We start from the raw sequence: 18,404 nt of genomic DNA, 5'->3' as shown, positions 1-18,404 counted from the left end.
GACTATTTATCGCTTTTTGCATGTAATTTTCAAATTTTTCAAAAGGGTGTTTCTAATTTTTTGATTTTAAAAGGGTTGTTTTTAATTTTTTGTTTCTGTAGGGAGCATTATTTGTAATATTATAGTTTTTGGATAGTTCTTTGTATTTTTTTGAGGTTTTAGGGTCTTCTTGCAATTTTAAATTTTTTTGGAGGCTTTTTGAAATTCTAGATTTTTCACAGCGTTGTTTATAATTTTTGTATTTTAATGTATTTGTTTGTAGGTTTTAGAGTTTTCATGGGATTATCTATAATTTTAAAATTTTAAGGAGTGGTTTGTAATTTTTAAATTTTTCACGGGTCCTTTCTAATTCTAAAATTTTAAGTTTGTAATCTTTAGATTTTTTTTAGTGGGTTGTTTGTAGTTTTATATTATTGAGAGGGCTATTTGAAATATATATATTTTTTAGGAGTTGTTTATAATTTTATAGGTTCGGTGCTTTTCTAAAACTCTAAAAACTTATCAAAGTGTTGAAAAAAATTTGTGGGCCTAGTTTCAAACTAGTGAAATTTATATTTTAATACTTGAGAAGAGCCATGTGACAATTTTTTGAAGTATAAAGCTAATTGTAAATCCTTCTTTACATGCAAAAGAGAAAAGAATTTAAAATGTAATTATTAGTTTTTTTAAATTATGGATACGTATGATTTGATTAGGATTGCCAATTTTTTTACTATAATTAGAACTGTCTAATTCTAGATAGATTTAATTTGATAAGAATTATAATTATGAAAAATAAATCCAATCATATAAAAATTCTAATTTAATATTAAAATAACAAACGATGCGTGGCATTGTTTCGTGTGCTTATGTGTCATTATTGTTTTGCGCCTTTAGGAGGAGGGATATTATTAAGTAAAAATAAAATTCTTACTTTTCGTTTGGCAAATTCTTAGACAATTGGCTTTTTGATCTTCTCTATGTTATTTATTTATTAACTTTTTCGCTAACTACACTATTCCTCTCTCCCCGTCCCGTATCGATTGCAACGAGTTCCAAATAATAAGTTTTATAATTACAATTTTACTACGTATTTCTAATTTACAATATAACCTTTAGGCCGAAATCAACTTATACCTATTGAAATCAACATGCCAACATAATCAATACAACAGCGTTATAAGTCTTGAGTATTGTGCATTCTATTTTTACTTTACTTTCATTTCCTTAATTAATATTACACAATTACACTTTATATGTTACAACTTGGAAAATTTATATAGCAGCCCGCATAACATGAAGTAATGAAATCGGAGGGGGGGCTCATGGGTGACAATTGGGCTGGACTCTCTGACAACTGGGCTTTTGCAGATTTCAGTAAAATGAGTTACCAACCAAAGCAGGCATGTGATAATATAAGGGAACTTTTTATAACGGCCTTTTTGCGAGGGATGGACTTTTGTCAATGGGCTTGTTGTCCGAGCTCGGTATCCGTTTAAAATGAGCCTCATTAAAGAGATCTAGAACATCGACAACGGGGTGAGTGAAAAAAAAATCGGCGTTCGTGTGAAATGGGTTCAGACAGATGGGCTTTCGACGGAAATAGGGCTCAGACATGTCGAGTTAATATAAGCAAGCCCATTACTGATCCAGCGACAAAATCACCATCCACACCACGACACCCGTATATATTTTGGCGAAAATATTGAGTATTATTTGTCACATAATCATTGTTTGCATAAACTAAAAATGTCAAAATGTTGGCTCCCCAGATCCGTGAAGTTAAGGCCAGCGCAATGCAAGCCACGGCTGCAAGCCTCGTCTGATCCGTCACGTTCGACGCTCGGCTCCCCAGATCCATCGGCTCCCCAGATCCATCGCGTTCTCTCTCTGGCAGAACGGATAAATATTTCAGCGTGCAGAACAGCTTACTCCCGAAATCATTTTAAGATTTCAGATATGCACGGCCATTTGTATGTAAACGCGACGAAGTCCGTTAGTACTGAAGGTTGAACAAGGTGCTAAAAAAAAGGGAGAGATCAAATTAGTAAGGGTAAATTGCAGGTAACCCCCCGGGTAAAATTATGGCATAGCCAAGAGTGAACTTCCAAATATAGCAAAGAGTAGGTTAAGCAAGCGATCGGATAGGGACTAGTAGACTCTTAACTGCAGGTCATGCACGACGAGTCGATAACCACACTTGTATAAGAATACAAGTAGTTTCTCATGCATGCTATTCAGCCTTGTAACTACAGAAGATACCGTACCCCAGGGTGTTTGATTTTTTTTTTTTTTTTTTTGTGACTATTTCGTAAAACAAAATATATGACTTCCAACTTTTTTAGTGACAGAGTACATGTGGACTGGTTTAAATTGTCAAAGAAATTAAACGAAGTATTGGTGAATGCTATATATCGAATACCAGTAAACTTTGTTTGCGTTGCTTGTGTTTTGCATATTCCACCTCATGACACCGGTAGATAAAGCCTGAACTATGTCACCCATGAATCTACAGAAAATGATTTAAGTGATTTAAATTAGAATATCACTGAGATACACTGGAGACTTGCTAGTCTTAGTTGTCAAAAGGCAATAGCTAAATGTCAAAATGTTTTATGACAGACGTACCGGTAGGAACAAATTCCACAATAAAATCAGAAGCAGTATGCGGAGAAGGATGTGAAAAACCTGTGGGTTGTTTAATTCTCAGGAAGTCTAGAGATCCTCCGTCCCCAGGCACCTATTGATATTATATGATAAGATCAACCGAAATGCTGCGAACAAATAGTTACCTGATAGTGTTAATAGGGCAGTTACTTCACCTGTGGGAACATGCTTAGAGGTGATGACCCTGTTGTCCCAGCTTCTTTTGAGTTTTGGAGCTACGGGAGCCGCACCTTCGTCTGCTGCAGGTATGCCCGGATACTGGAGGGGAGAATATCGCCTATGTCCATCGAATGATCAACAGCATGGTCAAGATAACTTCCTGCAACTAAATTAGATGCAGCCTCAGCATAAGCATTGACTTCCATAAATGTCCAAGAACAAGAAGATTCCCAGACGTTTAGAAGATCACCATTAGGTCCGAGAAGTTTCGAACCGGAAAAAAAAGAATAAGGAAAACATCAATGATATTAGAAATTCTGATGTTTGTAAATTAAATAAACCGCTTTCTCTGGACATTCGTTTAAAGTTCCTAAGTAGAAGATCCAACAGTTTCAATTTTACAGGCATAACTAACAGGATCAAATTTCTGGTTCTGTTTCCTATCAACATAAATTTCCTATTAGTCCTTGTGCACAAATTTTACATGCATAACTAATCGATGGCAGATAGTCCTTGTGCACAAATAAATAAACCAGCAGTTGCCTAACATATCATTCTGGTTCTGCTTCCTATCAACATAAATTTCCTTTCTACATAATTACTAGACAACTATTGTAGTCATAAAATTAACAGTGTATCAATCTATGAATGAGTGCCATAAAATTAACAGTGCATCAGTCTATGAATGAGTGCCAATTTGAACTTGAGCAATTCACACTAAGATGCACCATACATGCAAAATGGATGCATTACAAAATTAATCACAGTATCCAGAAAATGGTAAAAGAAAGATGCTAAAATAACGATTAGAAATTTTGCATACTAAAGCAGAGAGACATCAAAGCTAAAAATAAACTCGAATGTGCATATGTATGGAATTTTAAAAGGCGAACAGAATGTAATCGTACATACCTTGTTTGCTTCAAATAAAACATCTCCTCCCTCGTTTTTATATTCCTTTAAGGTTATTTCCATAAATAACATTTTTAGGAGCTACAAATTCAGAACCCTATCTCTGCCGTCCTTAATAAGGACAGCAAAGAAGAAATCTAACAAACTCAGGCTCCACACAAGTGAAGCAGGGAATATAAATGGGAATTTTACCAAAATCGGTGCAACATCTTTCAAGATTTGGAAAAACAAATTTTCATGCAAATGTATGCAGGCATAAATACATGGACAGATATATGTACACATGAAAAGCAGGTCATCAAATATTATTTCTGCTATAATGATAATCTATACAAATAGAGAAGATGTTAGCAGCACTTACAGATGTTGAGGTACTCACTTACTGTTAAAAGATAAAATGTGTTCTACGTCAAAACATGAAGGTAATGTGCATTTGTGCACAAGGACATGCAAAAAAATGAATGAGAAATTTCCTAGGATCTAACAATATTCCTTCAGAGGTACATACAAACTGAAGTTAGTTATCTTCCTTCTAATTACCTAGCAAACTAGACTACGTAAGATCAATAAAGGAAATTGTCTAGGACACCAAAAGGCTGAACCATTGATAGTTTAAATATCGGGTCGCATGCTGGAAATTGTATGCAAGGTACGAAATTTCCGCAAAAAGGGGTCAATTTGTATACCCCTGATATACCCTTTGTCAATCATCTCTTTACCACTTACCGATCCTCCCATTTAACATTTATGAAGAACCACCGAATAAGATATATCTTAATATAAAGACAGATAAATATTATAACTATGCCAAACTGGTGGCTGAACCTAGGTACCAAACTTGTATAGATGAGCATAAACCATTGGTTGACAATTAATACTCCTGAAAACAATATTCTGATCATAAGTAGCAACATGCAAATGAGAGAGTAAGATTGACCAATGAAAAATATTGAAAGAAAACATTACGCACCAAATATTAGAAAAGGCATATGCTGAGAATGTAATTTATCCACATCAGCCATATCCAAGAAACAAAATTTGAAAATTAGTTACACGAAAATTGCCTTAATCTGCATTTGAGAAAACAATTCCACCATCCAGCTCAGTCCATGGGTTTACCTCCTGCAAATCGAAATACAACATAGCAAATTTTACTTCCCTGGAGGAAGAAAAAAAAAATACTCCGAGAAGTTGCCACTTAGTAGTCCATGTTACCTTTTCAGGTTTTCTCAAGTCCAATGTTTTCTTAACTTGAGAATCTCAATAAAACTCTGGCCACCAACGGGTTAACTGACGTAATCAGAACCAAATCCTCCACTGCCCAGGTAAAAAGTGGAAATTTCAGACAGGATATAAACTGACTATACAGAAATGATTTCTACTGAAATCATTACTGCATTGCTTGATAATCAAACATTATCAACTTTCGCCAAGCCTTATCTGAATTGGATGCCATGGCAACAACAACAAACCATTCTGCATTTAATATAGACGTCGTGAACTATCATGACACAATTCCTCGCAATAAAAGCTTCAAACCAAAATACTTCCTTTGAAGGAATAAGCGTGAACTATCATGACACAATTCCTCGCAATAAAAGCTTCAAACCAAAATACTTCCTTTGAAGGAATAAGCAGAGTTAGCAAGCTGATTGCATTCTGCAATAAAAGCTTCAAACCAAAATACTTCCTTTGAAGGAATAAGCAGAGTTAGCAAGCTGATTGCATTCTGAAACCTAAACAGCTAAAATATCTGTTAAGCATGTAGATGCTTAAACATCACCGATAATTTTTTCCACATCTAACACTTTGAATCAACAAAGAACAAATGCAAACTATTGACTACCAGTCTACCAGCCTAATATCACCCTTCCAGTAATCAACCCTGGTGACACAAGCTAATTGGCATCCAATATTTCTTGCCCTCAAATCGAACGCTATCATTTGTATACAACGTGTCCCTCCCAAGAACCAAATTTTCAGTCCAAGTAGCCTTCTTGAGAAGTGAGAACCATACACCCCCATTGTAATTCAAGCCATCATGATTCTTGCATGCATTGTATCCCCAATTTGATTTGAGATATTGGTCTCACTTCTGTCAGACTTTAAAACACTTCGGTACTATTAGTCAATTACAATAACTGTGACTAAACTGCCTATGAGTTGTTGTTTGTGAAATTTTAGTTTTTATACATTTTCGATATAAGATGCTGCTTCCATACAGAAAAAAAAAAGAAAAAAAAACCAAATGCTCTAACAATGTACCCAGAGTTCCAAACATCCCCATTGAGCTAGCGCGCGTAGGCGTATCACGTTTTTTACTCAAATGAAAACCAAAATTTCATGTGGAATGTAAGCACACACATTCGTGCACAGATATATGTACACAAGAAAAGTAGGTCATCAAATAGACTTGCAGTTCCCCGACTTCATAATCATCTAAGCAAGCTCTTTTGTGCACTACTTGGTGCAATGAGAACATAGAAAGTATATGGAACCATCGAAGCCGCTTCAAGAGAATGACGTCCATACCATTGACTTAAGCAAGGTTCAAACATGTCCAAAGTAAAATGAGCATTATAACATTAATTAAAGCATATGGATGCTATCATACACAAAGATTAAGTTTCTGGGTTTTGGTATGGCCATATGGGTAAGAAAATTCCCTCTTGATCATTTGATCAACCAATGTGCTGCTGTTCTTCAAGTTGTGCTTCAAATCTGGTAACGACTTACTAGTTATAATTAAGACCGATCTTTGATCTTTGTCTAAATAATTCAAAATCCAAAAAAAAATGAATTAATAATTGTCACCAAATTGTCAAAACTGTGACTAATGCATTCTGCTAATACCTGCTCTCGTCAAAACTATGGAGTACTTTGCTGATAACTGCCTTCATCAAATCTTTATGAGCAGTAATACTTCTCTTCTTGCCAGCAGAACATGACACGCAACAAAAAATTTGACTTGAAATTAGGTGAATAACAAGCTACGCTTGTATTCAATAAGAAGATCTAGATCACAAGCTGGCCAGTTGCAAGTAGAAAGTGAATGAGAAGCGACCTGCAGATGAAAACACTTCTTGGTCTGTATTTATCATATTGTGTACAAATCTAACAATCACAAATCCTTGTAATAGTGATACACTGCTTTGTAAAAAGGATAGGAACCCTCAGACCCATATTTGGGATTATGGCGCACTTAGGGAGCATTTAAAGACATTTCAAAGATTGTGAAATGATGTTTGTGGTCATGTAGATAGAAAAAAAGACATACATGTATATTTGAAGGCAATTATATGCGAGAACTAATGACAATAGAAAATCTCATCTCAAGCAGAAAATATGAAAAAATTTACTTTTAGCACAATTTGTACAGGTAGAAACACCATTTAGGGCAATCATTGGTTCCAAGCTAACCCCTGGATGATGAAGTGTCCCACACTTCCACACTTTGCTCCTCCTTCCTCAAAACCACCATCCTGCTTCCCCCAAATCCTAATCTAACAATTTTTTTCCCGCCCACGTCCTCTCTCCTTCCCATAAGATTCTTCCTCATCACCCTCTCCCCTGATTCCCCACCATCCTCGTTCCTCCTCGTCCCGCCACCCATCAGAACCTCGCTCCATATCTCCACGTCCCCGCCCCTGCTCACAAACACCTTGTCTCCGTGGCATTCCACCAAACAACCACTCCCCTCTTTCTTCTTCTTGTCAGCGTTCGCATCCACCACCTTGTTCCCATGCATACAAATCCAATCCTCCTCCCGGTGGAGCCGCCGCTCAACCTCCTCAAGTCGCGCATAAAAACCTCCCCGGAGTTCACACCCACCTTGAAAATGGCCGACAAGCTCTCCGACACCACCACATCAGCGAAGCAGTCCTCCTTCTCTGTTACCTCCCACACCACCGCGCCGGACCTCACATCCCACAACCGGATATTTCCCGTCAGCCCGGACGGGCCCGCATGCGAACCGGATGCGAGCAAGAGATTGAACCCGTTAACCCACTTGAGCTTGGTGGCCGGGATGGCAGAGTCCAGCTCGGCGCCGTACACCTCCCTCCACCCAATCTCGCCCACCTTCTTAAAATTCGTGCGGTCAAAGACCACGACGGCGCTCGAGTTCCTGCGAACAGACTCGAAGCTCCCGAAGAGGTACTCGGGCGAGGATCCTATGCCCTGGACGGCGGCAGCGGATCCGTTGACGTCCCAATTTAGGGGGCGGTCCTTCTCCAGCGGACGAGCCGCGAGGTCCCAAGATCTGGACCCGGGAAGTTCAACGGCGCCGCGGCGACGACAGAGCGTCAAGGTGCGAGGAGTGGAATCACGGCGGGGAGCCCTAGTGCAGTGACGGTGGATCTCTTCGAGAGCGACCAGTCGAAAGACGTGATCTTGGCCGCTGTGGCCACGTGGACGCGCCGGAGGCGTCGGTGGAGTCGGCGGTGGGAATCGCCGGCACGTTTGATGGGGCGGATCGTGGACCCTGGAGAGGTCCAAGGGCGTCCGGAAGTGGGGGGATGCTGGAGAGCAGCGAGGAGTCGACGTCTCGTAGAAGTCTGGCCTCGGAGATGAGATCGGAGGGCGGAGAAGCGCGCTGAGGCCGGATAGGAGGAGAGGAGGGGAGGCGATTTGGTTGGCGGGGAGAGGGAGGAGAGGAGGTGAGAGAGTGGGGTCGCGGTCGATGTAAGGGAGGGGGGTCGAGAGGACGGAGGTGGGCCCGGCTGCGGCTAGGGTCTGCGGTGGTCTTGAAATAATCTGGCCGCCGACGTTGAAGGGTGACGATGTTGGAGCGCGGGGTCTCTTCGGGGGGTCGACGGAGGAGCGGTGCGATCGGATGCTCGAGAACGGCGGCATCGTCTAAGAAAAAAGATTGGATTTTCGTTTTCTTTTTCCCCCAAAAAAATTTGGGTTCTTCCTCCTCTCTTTGATTTCTGATGGATCCTGGAGAAATCCCTAATAAATCCTTCAGAAACAAAGAAAGGAGGGGTTTTTATATATACATCTATTGATTTATGAACGAAGGAAGATGGCGACAGAGACAGAGAGATGTGGTGAGGATGGTCAAAGATCTGAATGGGTCAGAGGATCCCAATCCGTTGAAGAGGGGGCCGTTTCGTCCCAATTCAGAAGCTTCCGGTATTAATTAATTTAATTTAATTTAATGACGATGAAGGTATGCGCACGCCGCGCACATTTTCCGTGTCAGGAGCCCGTTTACTTTGCTGCGAGAAAGGGGTCAATTTGGGTTTGATTTGACCGACCAATTTGGGTTTTGACTTGGATTGAGAAGGGGTCAATTCAACTTTGAAATTATATTTACTCGTTATTATTATTATTATTATTATTGTCTCTTTGTTTGCATATGGGAAGACCGAAGACGTCTACATTAGAATCCCTTGTTATTGATATCAAAATTATTCATCAGTGTTCTCATCTGACCAACGTCAGGCTAAATCCCCAGACGCTCCGGTCATCAACGATCTCGCCGCTTGTGTGAAAGTAGCAATTGTGATGGGCTTTGAATTAGACAGATTTAAGACGTCAAAATTTGCAAAAGAAGACCGCATTTGGAAATCACTATCAGGCGGTCTGCGTTCATCATAAATACATAAATAGGAAAAAGATCAGAAAACTATAGGAATAGAAGAGAAAAAAGAACGCAAAAATAGCAAATTAAGTATCTTCGAACAAGCTTTCCCCTGGCAGTTACTGTCCCATATATCTGTTGGTGTGGTCTCAAATGTTCTCCTCTTGCCAACGCAAAAACTACAGATCGGTGGGGTCAATTGGATCGTCAATATTTACAGCTGAAATATTGAAATGTACACCTAAGCTCGGTTGGTGGACAGACCAAATTAACTGACTTCCTACATCCGTATGCATTCTAGTGGAAATAATCTGGGCGTATATGCGTCACATATACAGTGTAATTGTTCACAGGTTTCAACTAGTTCTGGCCAGCAGCGGAGACATTCCCTTCGCAAACATCGCAGATGGTGTAGCCAAGTCCTTCACAATATGGGCATTTTGCATCCTCATCTATCCACTCCATAAACTGCACGTGAGTTAAGTATCTCAAGAAGATGCATAATCGCTAATGATGAAAAATCAAAAACAAGTGTAATGTGAGTAGTAGCTGCAAGCCTGAAGCCTCTTCTGACCTGTGGTTCGATATTTGGCTCCCCAGACCCATCACATTCTGAGAAAGGAAGAAGATGAATAAATATTCAGCAGAAATTAATTGCCAATTAGTTTAAATTTAATGTACGGAGATTTGCATGCAACTGCCGATGGTTCAGACTAAAACAGAGTTAATCGCAATAGACGCCCCTGTATTTTTAGTACCTAGCAGCCCCTCTGATACCCAAATATTCTTCTCTCTCCATTACCTATCCCCCTATACTATAGAGGGTTCAACGCCTATAAAAGAACAGAGGGTCTCTCTGCAACATACGAAATTATCAATGAATCTCTGTTCAAAAGATTGGCACCACGCAACACCCAAGTGAAGGGTACAGATAGCGGAGACACAACAGTTCGGACGATCCTGGGGTCTAAGGGAAAAGTTTAGGGGTAATAAATGGCTAACCTCCAATAGTACAGGGTTGTATTTGCAATTAATCCAAAAAACCCTATTGGAGAAATGCATTTCATATGCACTCTGTCAATACTAAAGGTTGGATAAACTAGTGAAAACAGTAAGAGATAAAATTAATGCATAATCAAATTCCTCTTGAGCCTTTTCTTACCAAACTAGAGTCTGCAACAGGGTGCAAAACCATGTTATGAAGGCTCCAATAGAAAAGCAACAAACTATTAAAAAGACTGTCAAACTCTAGACTGCAGTACCCGGGATCGCATCAAACCTTGCAAGCCAACTACGCAAAAGAAAACCACTTGCGGCTTGGTATCATGGTAAATGGGTAGGATTAACAAAGGGGAGGCATAGGTTAAAATCATGGAAAAGACGCAAGACTGCACTTGTTTCTCAAAAGGAAATATTATGTGCAAGCCAAATACTCTTACCATTTGTAGTTTTCTTGCAACATTATCAATAATGAAATGGTGTAAAATTGTGGCAACTTCTCCAAAAGAAAATGAAGAATATTCTTGGTTCCACTAGTTTAAATTCATGCAACCAGAGTTCAATATCAGGTAAACTTGGCAGGAGTTGAGATGAAAGAGTATAGAAACAGGCTCACAATAAAAAAGGACATCAATGTCAAAAATCTCTTAGAAACTTCAAATCATATCTGAATTACAAAACAAACTAACAGGTCAGATCAAATGAAATGTCACAGGAAACCTGTTTCCATTTTATTGATTTAACTATTTTCAGTTTATCCCGGAATCTAAGTGAGAATCTGAGATATTCTCCAAATATTGCTGTTAGAGGTGATACATTGCTTATTGCTTACTTCAGTGGCTTGTTCAATGATGTTATTTCATTTAATCTTGGTTTCCCACACAAGAAGTTAGCTATTTGAAGATAATTATGGCAAAAGGTGAAGACAGTAGCAGATACCTGTGCACATTAAACGGCCTTCTCCACGACAAGTAAGGCATTTGGTAGAAGATACTACGGCATTTCCGCTAATGGGCTTATTCCTGCCTGTTAACCTAGATGAATCTTCCCATCGATTCTCACCAAGGAGGAATACTTTATGTGCAGATACCTCAATGTTTGCATTACCACTCTCTTTTACGACTGTCTGCTTAATTTCTGTTACTCCAGACACAGATGTAGTCGGTGCTCCATTTGGACCATCCTGCCAGAAAAATGGTAATTTAATCACCATACTCTATTATGTGGGAAATGATAGAAATATATAACTAGAGAACGTGCATTATTCTATGAAACTACTAACATATATGGAGAGTTTAGGAGAGACAAAAGAAACTTAAACTCTATTTGGAAACATAGAAGGAGTGAATGAATAAAAAACCTTCGCTTGAATAAGAAAAGTTCGCCGCTAAAGAAGATTTGTAACCTAGAACTTGATAATTCACCATAACTATTGCAGTGGAGAGCTCCACAGACACAAAAAATATCTATACAAAGTAGATAATAACACAATATCATGTAAACACAATAGAGACAGTGAACATCACACAAAGACTTAACATGGTTCGGTCAGTATGACCTACATCTACAGGAGAAGAAAGCAGAGAAATTTACTAATCAAAAAAGAGAAGATTACAAAAGGAGGCACTCCCTAATATCTCCCAAAACTCACAAAGAAGAGAACACTCAAAACTCTCTTTTTTTTTCTTCACTCTTTTTCTTTTCTCTCTAACTCTCTCTTTTCTTCTATACGTCCTAAAATGCTACTTCATCTCTCATTTTCATGTGAATTTGTAACATTCATTGTTAATGTGAAAGGGACATTAAGGTTGGCGAAATAGCTAGGCTAACTTATAGCCTAAGAGAAAATTGTATGGCTGAAAAATTATATGGCTGAATAGAGGGGCTAAAACTCTGGACTTCGATGGCCGTAATTGTTGACTTCGATGGCCGTAATTGTTGACTTTATATTCAAGTCATTTTCACAAATCTCAACATTGATTTAAATATGAAAATCTTCTCTTCACTCCCGCTGTCTTGTCAAAAGCCCCTTACGGACTTGACATCCGTTTTTTGAACTCCAGGCAATTCGAGGTAATGCTCGAACTTGCGCGAAGATACAAGCTTCGTTATCATATCCATTGGATTATCTGCAGTACCAATTTTTTAATTCTGATAACTTTAATTTCTTTAGTAAAATAATATCTAATATCTATATGCTTGGGTCTTTCGTGATACATATGATGCTCCATCAAATGTAAAGCACTATAACTGTCACAAAATACTGTAGTAACACATTGGTGTAAGCCTAGATTTTCAACCAAATCTCTCAACTAAATAGCCTCTTTCACTGCTTCTGTCATTGCCATATACTCTGTCTTTACAGTGGACAAAGCAACCATCGACTGTAAAGTAGCCTTCCAACTAATAGCACTACAAAAAAGAGTGAATACATAACCTGTCAGGGATCGTTTCTTACCTAAATCGTTCACATAACAAGTACTCTACAATCTGAACTTGTGTTTCTGCCAAAACGTAAACCAATATTAGCATATCCTCTCAAATATCTAAGTATCTATTTCACAAACATTTTCAGGCTTATCCATATATCGACTCACAACACTGGCTACATGTAAAATATCTGGATGACTGCAAACTATAGCATACATAATGTTTCCTACTACACCAGCATAAGAAACATAAGATATATATTGTTCCTCTTCAGTCTAAGGTGATAAATCTGTTAAAATACGAAAATGAGCAGTAAGCGAAATCTTCAAAGGCTTGGCATCAAACATGTCAAATCTCTCCAACACATTCTTGATGTAATTCTCTTAAGATAGAAACAATCTTACTTCTTGTCTGTTCCTATGGATCTCCATCCCCAAAATCTTCATCGTTGCTCCCAAATCTTTCATCTCAAACTCATGCTTGAGCTGAGATCTTAACTCGTTGATTTCTGACATGTCTTTAGCTGCAATCAACATGTCATCAACTGATCAACATACAAAACAAATATATAAAAGAACCATCACTGAGCATTTTATGATAAACACAACTATCATATTTACTTCTAGATTAATCGTGCTCAAGCATGAAAGTATGAAATCCATACCACTGTCTTAGAGACTACTTCAACCCATAAAAAGATTTCTTCAACCTACACACATGATCTTCTTTACCTTCATCAATGAACCCCTTTAGCTAATGCATAAAGATCTGCTCGTCATGTCTGATTCTTATGAATAGACTTCATCTCTTCAGTCATCGCAACAGACTAATCTGCAGCATTGCTGCCACTAACAGCCTCCTTATAGAAAGAAGGCTTCGGAATCTCAATCGCTTCTATTATGTGCAAAGCGTAAGCAATCATGTCTGCATAACATTAAGGATGTCGGATATGCCTTTTTGTTCTCCCCATGGCAATATTGTACTATTACACTTGCGGTGTATCAGCATCTGAAGTTGAACCTTCACCAGTATCAATTGGTTCAACATGATGCACTTAAACACTCCCTTTAAAGCAGAGTTCTCTAGCTCCACCTGCTTACTAGACTTCTTTTTAATACCTGCAATAACGGCAACAAACTCCTTTCTCAAGTGAAACATAAATTTCTCATTAAAAGTAACATCCCTACTAATAAACTTAGGTGACTTAGGATCAGAACATCACAATTTATATCTCTTCATCCCAGTAGCATATCCAAGAAAAATAGTTTTTTTTGCTCTAGGTTCAAACTTACCATCATTAACATGAAAATAAGTAGAACAACCAAATACTCTTAAATAAGAGTAATTAGCAATGACACCAGACCATACCTCTTCAGGAATCTTAAAATCAATTGTTGTAGAAGGAGATATGTTTATCAAATAACAAGCTGTATTGATTACCTCAGCCTAAAAGTCTTTTGACAAGTGGCATTAGAGAACATACACTGAGCTCTCTCTAAAAATGTTTTGTTCATCTTTTCTGCAACAGCATTTTATTGTGGTGTATGCCGAACTGCACGATGACGTACGATACCTTCATCCTTGCAGAATTGGTCAAACTCCGTGTAACAGTACTCCATCCTATTGTCGATTCTGAGGCGCTTCACTTTTCTTCATGTTTGCTTCTCAATCATAACCTTTCATTACTTGAAGGTTACAAACACATCACTCTTATACTTCAAAGGATACACTCAAACTTTTTTTGGAATAATCATCAATCAATGTTAGTAGAATACGAGCTCCACCTTTCGATGAAACTTGAGAGGGACCTCAAACAGATATAATCTAAAGTACAACCGGTTCTGTGGACACCAGTACTAAAGGAGACTCTGTGGTGTTTGCCGAAAACACAATGCTCACAAAAGCCTAACTTGCCGGTTTTCTGGCTACAAAGCAGACCTTGTTTGCTCAAAATATCCGGTCCTCCCTCACTCATATGTCTTAATCACATATGCCACAAACATATAGTGTCAAAATCTGAACAATCTAAGGATGATCCTGCTGCAGTATCTGTCACTGTACCGCCTTTAAGTATATAGAAGATATTTACCTTCTTTCCTTTCATAACAAAAAAGTCTTTACTAACTCTTAAAATTCCACCTTCAGCCGACAATTTAAAACCATTTGAGTCAAGGACGAATAAAGAAATGAGATTCTTCTTTAACTCTGGTACCCACAGATTTGTGAAAGTGACTTGAATATGAAGTCAACAATTGTGGCCACCAAAGTCAACAATCACGGCCACCTAAGTCCAATGTTGTAGCGCATCCGCTATTTTGAGTTTTAGCCCCTCTATTCAGCCATACAATTTTCTCTCGGCTATAAGTTAGTCCAACTATTTCACCAATCTCAATGTCCCTTTCACTTAACAACGAATGTTATAAATTCATATGAAAATGAGAGATGATGAAGCACTTCGGGACAGATTGAAGTAAGAGAGAGTTAAGAGAGAAAAGAGAAAGAGAGAAGAAAAAGAGAGATTCGAGTGTTCTCTTCATTGTGAGTTTGGAGAGATATTAGAGAGTGATCTCTTTTTGTAATGTTCTCTTTTGTGATTAGTGAACTCCTCTGATGTCTTCGCCCGTGGATGTAGATCATATTAACCGAACCATATTAAATCATTGTGTGTTGTTCACTGTCTACTGTGTTCACGTAATAATGTGTTACTATCCACTTTGTATAGACATTTTATGTGTCTGTAGAGCTCCCCGGTTCAACAATAACCTACATGCACACATGCAAAACATGATTTGCACGATGAGTGGTGTTGTTGGCTAGTAATGCACGTGCCTTTTTACTACAAGTTCTGCCAAGACTATGTATGTAGGCTCTATTAACTTACTAGGGGAATAGCTACAGCTACTATACCAGTACTGGTTTAGCCATATTCTTAGTCTTATTCTTAGTTTTGTCTCTGCGGGATGTAATGATGGATCATGGGCCTAAGACTCTTCATCTGCTTAATATGCCTATCCATACATGCTTCTACTGCGAGATATGCTGAAGGTTATGCTTTTGCACCTATTTATAGAAAGGTATTCAATAATAATACAGTTTCAAAAATATTTTAGAAATATGTTAGAGACATTAAAGTCTGACATCTATATAAATGATTGTGATGACTAGTTCTTGAACAACCACCAAAAGGCAAATGGTTGTCTGTAAAACCTTTCTAGTTCAGAGTCGTATCATTAGAGATTTGCTTCAAAAATTACAACCTGAAATTCCTGAAAACTACATAAACTGTAAAACTAACGTTGCAGCAGTCAAAGAATCAGTCACCATTCTGTGCTTGAGCCAACTCAAGTAAGATGCAGCATACATGCATCCAGATTGCGTCTAAACTTACAAACTTTAACTTCCAAGAATCCAGAAAAGGTTTAAAAGAAACATGGAACATTGCATCCTCATATATACAAGTAGTAACTAAAACAATACTATCAATTTTGCACACTAAAGCACAAGTACACTAGACCTAATAGTAAATAGAATTTGCATATATATATATATGTATGGAGCTTTAGAAATATGAAATGAATGTTAGATGTATGTACCTTTCCTGCTTTAGATACAGAAGATCCTCCCTGATTTGTTTTTTCGTTTAAGGTTCTTTCCATGAATAACCTTTCTAGGAGCTCTAAAGTCATAACCCCGTCTTCGAATGTCCCTAATGAGGACTGCAAAAAAAGATACCTAAGAAACTCAGCCTCCATGCAAATGAAGCAAAATATAATTGGGAAATATATCACAGTTGGTGCAACATCTCGGAATATTGATCTTCTGTTTGTCAAAAGTTTTTAATAACAAGAAACAGGCACTTACTTGCCAAGTTTTGACAGCACGCTCAGTCCCACTGGAGAAACTGGAAAACTCCATATCCTCCTCACCAGAATAAAATCCCAACTTTAGCAAAGCTTCCTGCATTTCACATCTGTACTCAAATTTGAAAACCAAATGTATTTGCGCATGCACACATATGCAGATGTATATGTATGTATATGCAAAGCTTCAGTGATCAAATATATTCAAAACTGTCTACTTGCACAATCATCGAAACGAGCTTTATGATGAACCAATATGATAATGTGGGACATCACACATAACTAAAGGCACATTGATTCTTTCCTGCATAAAATTTTGGTTTTGTTACGAGTAAGCAGAACTCCTCTCAATCATAGTACAAGTGTTCTAATAATGGGATATTGAACATAGTGAACGTGCATTGTTATTAGCTATGATGAACTTGTATAATAATACAAACTATGATAATACCAATTTCACAATCAGCATATTCATAGCTTCATATTTAGACATTCACCTATTCTAAAAGAAAAGATTTCTCTACTTAACATGACTAGAAAAACTTCAAAACCAAATGTATATTATTAACAACAAAAACTGTCAAAATTTATGCCCTTTCAGTTTAGTATTCAAAGAAGTTTAAACTCATGACCCTAACTAGAATCAATCACAATGAACCAAGATACTAAAAAAACCTAGATGCATCAGCAATCCAATGTGCCAAATATGGCACTAACCATTTGCGGATCCACCTATGAGAAAGTGGTGTCACATGACGCTACTTCCTCCAATGGGATCATCATACACATAACATATATCTCAATCCCTAAAAAGGAGTTATCAAATTCACCTAGCTTAAGGCCACAGATGCAACATTTAACTAAACCGCAACGGCATGTCCAATGGGTCTAGGGGTAGGCTTGCACTGGGTCGGGCCACACGCTCGCTCGCTCGCTCGGCTCGCTCTTGAGCTCGGCTCGACCCAGCTCGATGTGGGATGGGCCCAACTTGGTCGCTACAGTAGCAGGTTGCGGGACCGTGCTGGCTCGGCCCAAGCCAAATGCGAGCCAACAACACGCTCGGCCCACAAGACCTAGCGAGTGGGCTGGGCCTACATGTGAGTGAGATGGCTCGCTTTTCCTGACCTGTGAGCTCGCATTTGGTTAGTAGTAACATCTTTTTTTCTTTAAAGTTTATTATAATTTCTTTTATTACTGTATTTTTTAGTGGAACAATAGTATGCTACTCATTGATGTAAAGCCTGCTCTAAAGTGCATTAAATCTCTGAGTTCGTGATGGTTCTCTCACTAATTGTATGCAAATATACAATTTTACATAATAAAATTATTTTTTCAATTTTTTTGTAATCATGTCATTTTTAGTTTGCTATTTACAAATAATTCTTACGTGTTAAACAATATTGAAAAAAACCCTACTAAAAATAATTAAATATTAGAAAATAATAAAAATAATTAAGTGGGTCAGGTGGGCACCTGTGTCATGGCTCGTCTGTATGTTTCGAGCTCAACGAGCTAGTTGGCTAGGCCCGGGAATAAGCGGCAAAACACGGCTCACTCAACTCGTTGTGAGTCATGGGCTGGCTCCCTTGCCACTGAGCCTGCATAGGCCGACCGACGGGACGAGCCAGCACGCCCATTACCCATCCCGAAATGGGTCCAATCCTGAATTAACTAATAACATTGTTAACCATATTGGTGATATATAATTTGGGTATAGCTTAAAATTTTCATCCTAGAATAAGGTGTATTGACAATATTTTCTCCTTCCCAAAATGCTCCCGATATGCATAAGAAGATGATATGCATAAGAA

General features: G+C 38.3%; 2 protein-coding genes across 2 annotated transcripts; both read right to left on the bottom strand.

Moving 5' to 3' along the window:
* Positions 2,299-8,571, bottom strand: LOC109836237 (BTB/POZ domain-containing protein At5g41330-like). The gene is given in 7 exon segments (XM_020404103.1): positions 2,299-2,488; positions 2,608-2,719; positions 2,802-2,965; positions 4,688-4,839; positions 4,933-5,034; positions 7,077-7,482; positions 7,485-8,571. Coding segments are annotated over 2 exon segments (1,437 nt in total). The 3' UTR covers positions 2,299-2,488; positions 2,608-2,719; positions 2,802-2,965; positions 4,688-4,839; positions 4,933-5,034; positions 7,077-7,132.
* Positions 9,265-17,393, bottom strand: LOC109836369. The gene is made up of 5 exons (XM_020404255.1): positions 16,595-17,393; positions 16,327-16,449; positions 11,243-11,486; positions 9,879-9,916; positions 9,265-9,772 (listed from the first exon to the last, which is right to left on the bottom strand). The coding sequence occupies exons 1-5, from the start codon at positions 16,694-16,696 to the stop codon at positions 9,665-9,667; spliced, it is 615 nt and encodes a 204-aa protein (XP_020259844.1). The 5' UTR covers positions 16,697-17,393; the 3' UTR covers positions 9,265-9,664.

Source organism: Asparagus officinalis, chromosome 4 (genome assembly GCF_001876935.1).
Source record: "Asparagus officinalis chromosome 4, Aspof.V1, whole genome shotgun sequence".
NCBI lineage: Eukaryota > Viridiplantae > Streptophyta > Magnoliopsida > Asparagales > Asparagaceae > Asparagus > Asparagus officinalis.
Note: the sequence above shows the minus strand (reverse complement) of the source record. Positions and strands in the feature narration are given on the sequence as shown.